The sequence below is a fragment of the Neoarius graeffei genome, chromosome 20 (assembly GCF_027579695.1).
Source record: "Neoarius graeffei isolate fNeoGra1 chromosome 20, fNeoGra1.pri, whole genome shotgun sequence".
Classification (NCBI taxonomy): Eukaryota; Metazoa; Chordata; class Actinopteri; order Siluriformes; family Ariidae; genus Neoarius; species Neoarius graeffei.
Window position 1 is genome coordinate 39342073 of NC_083588.1, and position 9661 is coordinate 39351733.

At 41.6% G+C, this 9661-nt stretch overlaps 1 protein-coding gene across 1 annotated transcript; it reads left to right on the forward strand.

Annotated features, from left to right (window-relative positions):
* Positions 1 to 643: 643 nt before the first annotated feature.
* Positions 644 to 7779, forward strand: slc16a5b (solute carrier family 16 member 5b). Its single transcript, XM_060902402.1, has 4 exons — positions 644 to 1100; positions 3423 to 3566; positions 6035 to 6898; positions 7487 to 7779. Exons 1-4 carry the CDS (start codon positions 644 to 646, stop codon positions 7777 to 7779), a joined length of 1758 nt encoding a protein of 585 aa, XP_060758385.1.
* The last annotated feature ends 1882 nt before the right edge of the window (positions 7780 to 9661 follow it).

A 9661-nucleotide genomic window follows, 5' to 3' on the forward strand; every position in this document is an offset into this window, starting at 1 on the left:
CACACTTTTCAGTGAACAATTTCTCTCAAACAGGCACACACACACACACACACACGACTGGCATCTTGTTCGGGGATGAGCTCCTCTGCTCTCCGCTCTCCCTCCTTAAATAGGGCGCGGTCACTGGGAAGACACACACAAACAGGTTAATTGCAGTCAGGTGTAGTGATTCTGCCACTTACCTTCCCTGACTCCGCCCTCCTGTCACAGACCGGCGCTTGACCATGCCCCCGCTGCCTCAGTTGGTTTCTACTATTATCCAAGTTTCTATAAATGTTTCAATTCTTATTTAGGAACTGTAGTTAGTGACTACTTGAATGGATATATAATTATGCCAGCTACAGTACTTTGTAATATAATTTCCCCCCCATGGAAGTGGTCTTAAACTGCAAATAGTTAGAATTAATAAGTAGGTCAGAAGGGAAAAAAATCGCCAAGCTATGCTGAATATTGGTCTGTGTTGTACACTCTTGTTCTAGAAATAGCTTTGTAATACATTACTTTGAGGTGGATATATTATTTAGGACATCACAGTGTATCAAACTATAAAGGGTTTCTGAAACTCAGGCTTTCTTCAGTGTTTTCTTTTGTCCTCTGATTCATATAGACAGCAGCTGGAAGATAAGCCCTTCTGGCAAGCATAATGACCGAAGGTGTAGATGTTCCTCTGACCCCCAGGACCACAATAAGCAATGGCTCCATCACCCACCAGGCAAGAGACAGCACTGATCCTAGCCAAAGCCCTGAGATATGTAGCAGGACTTCCTCTTCACATCTTTCAGATATGGGATCAGGGCAGGGGCAGGAACATATCTGTGAGCCTGAGGATCAGGACAGTCAGGAAGTAGAGTCCTCCAGCCTTCATGAAGGGCTGCAGTGCCACACAGAACTAGCAAAAAAGCGACACAATGGACATCTGGCACCTGATGGAGGCTGGGGCTGGGCTGTACTGACAGCTACTATCCTGGTCTTGGCACTCACACTTGCCTTCCCATCCTGCATTGGCATCTTTTACACAGATTTGCAAAAAGAGTTCCAAGCAAGCAACTCTGAAACATCATGGGTGCCAGCCATCATGACAGCAGTACTACATGCAGGAGGTAGGAAATGGATTCATATAAATCCATAGAGAGGGTCAGATTTATTTTCATATTTATTGCATTATTTTTCTGTAATGACTCCTATGATGATGACGTAACAAACACAACAAGCTCAATGACTCAAAGGCTTTCCACACAGCTGAGTTTCTTGCACTCTTCAAAGGCAAATCAAAGACCCTCCTCTCCAATACACACCTGAAAGAAACTTCTGTATTATTTCATTACATTCACTTTGACCTACGGTGTATGTGTTTCCAAATTGTTTTCTTATGGACCCCACAATGTTTGTAGTACTAACTATCACACTTAGAAGAAATAAATAGTCAGATAAAGTGAAGGAAGGCATTTTATTCAAAGCTTAGTCTTAAAGAAATGTCTTTCAAGTGGAAAAGTTTAAAAAATAGGTGTTTTTTGCCTTTAGATGAATGGAAATACTGATAAGTGAGTATCAGAAAGATGCCCTCCTTTTGCTCTCTGGGGGAAGATCAGGTTCATTTTGACAACTGAGATAAATGAGCCAGGCAGGAGGTTGTTCTAACAGCCTTCATGGCCAATTGTTCAGCTGTGAGAATATTTCAGTATATTTCCATTGGCCCTGTATTGGAAAAACAAGAGAGATCCTCTAAACTGTTTACTGCACAGTGTCATGTCCTCTGAAATATTATTTTCAGCAGAGGTAGTGTTTAGTTTAGGAAACATGCCTGAATTGAGAGGATTAGTACAATCCTAATTCCAAAAATGATGCTGTGTAAAATGTAAATTAAAAAAAGAATGTGATGATTTGCAAATCATGAAAACTTTATATTCTATTGAAAATAGCACAAAGGCAACATCTCATCTCATTATCTCTAGCCGCTTTATCCTGTTCTACTGTAGCAAGCTGGAACCTATCCCAGCTGACTACAGGCAAAAGGGAGCGTACACCCTGGACAACTCACCAGGTCATCACAGGGCTGACACATAGACAACCATTCACACTCACATCTACAGTCAATTTAGAGTCACCAGTTAACCTAACCTGCATGTCTTTGGGGGAAACCGGAGCACCCGGAGGAAACCCACGCGGATAACATGCAAACTCCACACAGAAAGGCCCTTGTCAGCCACAGGGCTTGAACCCGGACCTTCTTGCTGTGAGGTGACAGCACTACACTACACTACACCACCATGCCGCTACAAAGGCAACATATCAAATCTTAAATTTGAGAAATTTAATTTAATTTTATTTTTTTAATATATGCTCATTTTGAATTTTATGCCAGCAACATGTTTCAAAAAAGTTGGGACAGGGGTATGTTTACCACTGTGTTGCATCACCTCTACTTTTAACAACACTTTGTAAATGTTTGGGAACTGAGGAGCCCAATTGCTGTAGTTTTGAAAGTGAAATGTTGTACTGTTCATGCCTGATATACAATTGCAGTTGCTCAACATTTCAGGGTCTCCTTTGTCATGTTTTGCGCTTTATAATGTGCCAAATGTTGTCAATGGGAGACAGGTCTGGACTGCATTCTGCTTTTATTTCACGTTTTACACGGCTTAACAAACTTTTTTGGAATTGGGGTTGGAGTAATGAATGTTAACTATACTAAAAAATAGCTATTAGTTGTAAAGATCCAGCATTTTGGAACGCATACTGTATTCCCTAAAACATACCAAGAACAACCTCTAACTGAATGGACAAGCAAATATATGTTTTTATGATTTCTATACACGTGCCTGTGTGCTTAATAAATGTAACCATACACACAGAAATGCTACAGTCTCCATGTGTAAAGGAGAAACAGAGAACTTGGAGAAGTAGTCAGAAAGAGAAAGTGCAGCTCACAATTTCCACTTGCGATAATGTCATTAAAACGTATGCACATGCCACAATTTTTTCTCTGTTTTCATCAAATAAAAATTAACTATACATTAATATTTTAATATCAATTTAAAAATAGTTTGCTGCAGAGGTAGTATTTAATTATTTCAGTAAAATCAGCAAAATATGTAATTTGTCTGGGGTGTCCAAACTTTTACATACAATTGTAAATAAACCAGGAAAAAGGTTGTTCACTCTCAAGTTCCCTTTTGGAGTCATGAAAAAGCATTTTCATCAATTCTGTGCAGTACACAGTGTTTGTGTATTCCACTGCAATCCTCATCTATTATATGTCACTCAGATAATCTCCATATGTGTGTAGATGCAAAAAAGGCCCATCTACAATTCAGATACTCTTATTGTCAAGCCAAGGCCTGGGCATTTGTGTGTGCATTGTCTTGTGTGTATGACTCCATGCGTATTGTTGTTTGTATTACAATGCTAATGTTTGTCTGTAGGCCCTGTATGCAGCATTCTCGTGGAGTGCTTTGGTTGTCGTACGACAATAATGGTGGGCGGGATCCTGAGTGGACTCGGGATGGTAGTCAGCTCTTTTGCTCAGACCATGGCAGACCTGTACATTGCCACTGGAGTCATCACAGGTGAGTCTTGCATATAATACATGTGCATAGTAAGCAGGTGCCAATAATCATCATATTCACTATGCACAATACTGCTAATATAGACAATTCAATATATCTCATTATTATACATACGAGCCACTTTTTCCATGGAATAAAAACATGTATTCTATTCCCTTCTAGTGGGTTTATTGATGGCATCCAATATTGTTATATCGCTTATTCTACATGTATTATGCCACTCTCCCCAATGGAGAATGAGTTGTTATTATATTGCACGTTGTCAAGACAACACAACGTCACATGTCGGAGTGCATGGGAAGCTCCAATGACAAAACGTTTCTGCTGCGCATGCGCAGAATCATTTCTTTGTCAGCTGGGAAAGAGAGAAGACAAGGCTAATCCAGTGCTAGGTTTAAGCACTAAATAAATAAACTGAAACTAAAGATGCGCTGAACACCCGAAAGTCTAAAAAAACTTCATTATATATTCATCACGCATATTTACAAGAAAAAAACACACCAACGGACATCGAAAAACTGCAAAAGAGGCACATCGGATGTGTAAAACTTCTGTGCTAGCAAGTGACTGTGACAATTTGTAAACAAACATGGCTGTGATGTTTGCTTCATTAAAAGTGGAAGATTTTGAGAGAATTTTGGCTGCCAGGTCGCTCCATTGTGTGTAGTTGTCGATGTTAAGTTTAAAAGTAACTAAGTAAATTACACAGGGAAAATAATAATAATATTCGGCTTGGCGGCACGGTGGTGTAGTGGTTAGCGCTGTCGTCTCACAGCAAGAAGGTCCGGGTTCGAGCCCTGTGGCTGGCGAGGTTTTATGGAGTTTGCATGTTGTCCGCGTGGGTTTCCTCCGGGTGCTCCGGTTTCCCCCAAAGACATGCAGGTTAGGTTAACTGGTGACTCTAAATTGACCGTAGGTGTGAATGTGAGTGTGAATGGTTGTCTGTGTCTATGTGTCGGCCCTGTGATGACCTGGCGACTTGTCCAGGGTGTACCCCGCCTTTCGCCTGTAGTCAGCTGGGATAGGCTCCAGCTTGCCTGCGACCCTGTAGAACAGGATAAAGTGGCTAGAGATAATGAGATGAGATGAGATATTCGGCTTGACTGTGCTAGCATTAGCCCGCGCTAGCATTGGTCTGCGCTAACACTACATCAGCTAGAAGGTAACTGGACCGCCACGCTAACAGCACCGAGTCGCAAGTAAGCTCATGTTGGCCTTTGCTAAGGCTACTGCTACGCCGGCAGGAAGCTAACTGGACTGCTGCACTAACAGCACCAAGTTGCGGATAAGCTAGCGTCGACCTTTGCTAATGCTACTGCTATGCCAGTTGGAAGCTAACTGGACTGCCGCACTAACAGCACTGAGTCACGGGTAAGCTAGCGTCGACCTTCGCTAACGCTACTGCTATGCCGGCTGGCAGCTAACTGGACTGCCACACTAACAGCACCGAGTCGAGTGTAAGCTAGCATTGGCCTTCGAGAATGCTGATATGAAGAGTGTGTATGTATTATAATAATAATAATAATAATAATAATAATATTGGCTGGGTTTTTATGTGGTCTATCAGATATATTCCATTCAGCTAGCATGATACTGAACTCGTCTTTGATTCGTTCAATATTATGCTAGCTGAATGGAGTATATCTGATAGACCGCTCAAAGCCAGCCAATATTATTTAAATGTTCCATTTATGGGTGGGATTTATAGTTAGGTAGTGTTCTTGCTCCCATGATTAAAAAAAAGTCCACGAGTACAATGTCTATAAATTACACACCTATCTAAATATAGCAAAATAAAAACAACAAAACCCCAGATTGTCAGTTGATGACCTCAGAGGAGATTACGGAACACCTGAAGCACAGTATCAACAGAAATAGACAGTATTGTATAAAATTGGTGAGATTACAATGAAGGATTCAACTGGTCTCTGAACAATAAGATAGACTTGTAGCATTTTTGGAACCCACAAATTTTAGCTGAACTATGCATCCAGTTCGAGGAAGATTGGACTAAAAGACAGGAGACAGGCAAAGGGGAGGAGTAAGCAAATATGAGGAAAGAATTGATACATGCAACAAATTTTTTTAATCCAGGGAGTTTATCTTCTATGGTTCCTTATTTTGGGCAAATTTAAAAGAATCATTGCTTTTCATGAAAGAAAAGGCAATTCCATATTTTTGTTCACTGAATAGAGTTCCATGTAAGTTAAAATGTGGTGGACAAACTCTCACTCAGATTTTTCAAGTGAAAAGCTAAGAGATAAGGTCAAGGTAAATAATAAGTAGTCATTAAAAAACAGTGATAATATCGTAAGATTGGTTAGATGGTTGGCCACTATAATGATATGAACATTTTGTATTAGTAGAGAACTAGTGTACATTGGAATCAGTGTGAGAGCTTTCTCAGAAGCCCTTGTCATACTTGGGGAAGTAATTCTGTGAGTTTTTTTCCCCCCCTCACCCAACAGGACTGGGATTCTGCTTGTGCTTCCAGCCATCAGTCACCATGGTGGGCCATTACTTTGTACGCCGCCGTGCCTTTGCCAGTGCCCTCTCTTCCACAGGAACAGCGCTGGGTCTAAGCACTCTGCCCTTGCTGGCCAACTTTCTGCTGGGGCAGTTTGGCTGGCGAGGCAGCTTCCTGGTGCTGGGTGGAGTAGTGCTCAACTGCTGTGTGTGTGGGGCTGTCATGAGGCCTCTGGATGTGAAAATGAAGGTGAAGGCACTGCCGATACAGTCAGTAAATCCACTCCTTAAAACCAATGGTATTCTTGCACAGCAGGATCAAAAGGGACTGAAGGGACGTCTACAGAGCACCCTGTCAACCCTAATGCCCTTTCTGTGTAGACATATGGCTGTTGACCTGATACGCACCCACCCACGCTTCCTTGCCTATGCCTTGGGTGTGTCATGGATGATGTTGGGCTTTTTAGTGCCACTGGTCTACCTGGTGCCATATGCCACCGCACATGGGATAGAGCAGGAGCATGCTGCTTTGCTTATGGCTGTCCTCGGTCTGGTCAACGTCACAGTAAGACCAACAGCAGCATTGCTTTTCGGACTTAAGTGCTTCCATGGAAACTGCCATTTTGTCTACGTGTTCGCCTGTGCCCTCTTGGTCAATGGCCTGAGCAACTGTGTATGTGGTGCAGTGACCAGTTTCCATGCACTCCTAGCCTATGTGATGGTATTCGCTGCTTCCATGAGTATCGAGGGCTCACTGCTCTACACCGTGTTGATGGAGACAGTAGAGATGAGTCGTTTTCAGTCAGCCCTGGGCCTCATCAGCATCATGGAGAGTGTCATGCTTCTTCTGGGCCTACCTCTCGCAGGTGAGGCATGCCGTTCAGAACTGTGGATGAGTGTGTTATTAATAATACAAAAATTACTATATAAATAATATCAATCAGCATTTATATGGTGCTTTTCATTTTGAAAAATCTCTCTAGATAGAAAATATTAAATGTTTAAGCAAAGTACGGTATCAATGATAAAGCAAGAAATGATCTACAATTAGTGAAATAACTAGCTACAATCAGCAGTATGTAATATAAAGGTGATATGTATAGGCATCTAAGGTCTTAATGAATAACATGCAGTTTTAGAGATGTTACTTAAATAGATCTCAAATGATAGACTAACATCAAGTGTTGTGCCAACCAATGTCCATTTCTGTTAGCACTTTATGCTTGCCTTACATTGATGTCAGGAAATATATCATGCTTCCTCTTTGCTTCCTGGAAGCTGTACTTTACAAATTAGATGTAAGAAAATAAGGGGAGGGAAGCTCATGTGTCTTTTCTTCAAGGTCAGCACATTTCTTCTTTTTCTTTCCTCTGATCTCTCTAATACGGTAATTAGGAGATTGGTATTAACACACTGGAAATGATCTCATGGTGAATTTGATCTTGCTTTTGCAGGAATGTTGGCAGATTTTACTGGGCAGTACAGCTACGTGTTCTTCTTCTGCAGTGTGTCTGTGTCCACAGCTGGCCTCTTTATCATGGTGTCTTTCTACTGGCTGGACAGACAGAGTAACAAAGAAGGGAAGAGGCCTTTCTCTGAACACAACCCCAATATGAAGCCCAGAATCAGTCTGGCTGCTGATGTTGGAGGCAACCAAGTGCCTTTGCAGAGAAGGAAGGTCCAGGACACTGATATTACCACTAATGTTCAAATAATGCAGTGTAACAGGTGTTCATACAACCACTAGTATTTCAGACCATCCAGGAATATTTTCCTTGCCTTTCATTTTCTCATGGATACTGGGCTTCATTTCTCAGTGAAGCAGCTTGGTGGTGAAGGTTTGTATTTGCACAATGGTATTGAGATATTGACAGTGTTTAGTCACTAAAATGTTATTTTATAAATGTTTTCTCTGTTTTACCAAACAACAATGGAAACTGAGTGAATATTGTTCTTGCTATAGATAATTTGGTATTTTTGAAAACATGTACAAAATCCGGGCGGCATGGTGGTGTAGTGGTTAGCACTGTCGCCTCACAGCAAGAAGGTCCTGGGTTCGAGCCCCGGGGCCGGCGAGGGCCTTTCTGTGCGGAGTTTGCATGTTCTCCCCGTGTCTGCGTGGGTTTCCTCCGGGTGCTCCGGTTTCCCCCACAGTCCAAAGACATGCAGGTTAGGTTAACTGGTGACTCTAAATTGACCGTAGGTGTGAGTGTGAATGGTTGTCTGTGTCTATGTGTCAGCCCTGTGATGACCTGGCGACTTGTCCAGGCCTTTCGCCCATAGTCAGCTGGGATAGGCTCCAGCTTGCCTGCGACCCTGTAGAAGGATAAAGTGGCTAGAGATAATGAGATGAGATGAGATGTACAAAATCCTCTCAGCTAGATATTGCCCTTTTGCTTGAGGAAATATTTCCATCTGAATAGCCTAGCTGTCTAAGGTCAGTTGCGATATGGTTGTAGGTCATGCCTATAGAAGAATGTTTACTCTGCTAATATATGGACATAATTATAGAATTATTGACACTGTGAAAAGCCATGATAGCCTTGTTCAAACTAATTGTTGATTGTGAATTTATGTTATTTTAATTTAAAAAAACCTAAAGCCTTAAAAATATTTATATATCTGAACTTTGTATTCAAATAAAGAGACACATTTCAGTGCTGCTGTTCTGTTGACTCATTTCATTAGTATAATCTGTCTACTACACACTGAGAATTATAAAGTAGCACATGTGTGCACTGTTAAGGGCATTGTTTGCTGCAGCTTGCACTGTTTTTAAAGGGTGCTTGGCCTCTACAGATTGGCACTTGAGAGTACATTTATTATTAATAATAACATTTTTTTCAGAGTCCCTCCCACACCAGGATCTGGTCTTCCTAGGCAGTCTTCTGTCCCAGGACTAACCAGCTCTTGAGGTGCATGGGTACAGCACCAGTCTCCGTTTCAGTAGCCCTCAACCTCTCATATAGCATGAGTTACAGTGGGAGGGCTAGTCCTCTGGTAACCATGAGGGTTTGACCCCCTACTCGCATCTGTATTGCAGCATGCCTTGCCAGATGGCAATAGGTACCATTTTTATGATCATCTTTGGTATGACCCGACCACAAATAGAACTTGCGATCTCCCGGCCGAGAGGCAGACATGCTGACCACTAGGCCAGCTCGCAAGCGCTAAGAATAATATAAGACTTTTAAATTATACTGCTCTTTTTATGTGATTCATAAAAATCCTCTTGTTGATTTTATTGAGTGTGTACATGATTCAGGTTCCTCCCAGATTCACTCTGACCCTGATCAGGATAAAGTGGTTGTTGAAGATTAATGAATGAACGAATGAATGGAGACTGTAGAGCTGTCTTTGGACTCCTCCTACTCAAGCGAGTAGGACGCTTTTTGCTTTGCTCCTGCTTGAACTCCTCTTTTCTGCTTTTTTCACTATTTCTCTATTTTTTCTTATTTGCTTTATTTTTACTTACATTCAACAAGTTTAGCAAGGAAGGACAGATGTTTTCTCCCATTTATACAAGATAACCTAGAAGTTAGACAAAGCAACTGACACAGAAGACTGGATTATAGCAAAATGGGGAAACCAAGGAACTCTAGTAACAAATGGACTGAGCTTGAAAAAAG

Excerpts from the sequence above, each read along its gene's own strand:
- slc16a5b (XM_060902402.1), top strand. The coding sequence starts at position 644 with ATGACCGAAGGTGTAGATGTTCCTCTGACCCCCAGGACCACAATAAGC. Across the intron at positions 1,101-3,422 it reads AGCAGTACTACATGCAGGAG|GCCCTGTATGCAGCATTCTC; the intron begins GTAGGAAATGGA and ends GTTTGTCTGTAG. Across the intron at positions 6,899-7,486 it reads TCTGGGCCTACCTCTCGCAG|GAATGTTGGCAGATTTTACT; the intron begins GTGAGGCATGCC and ends TTGCTTTTGCAG.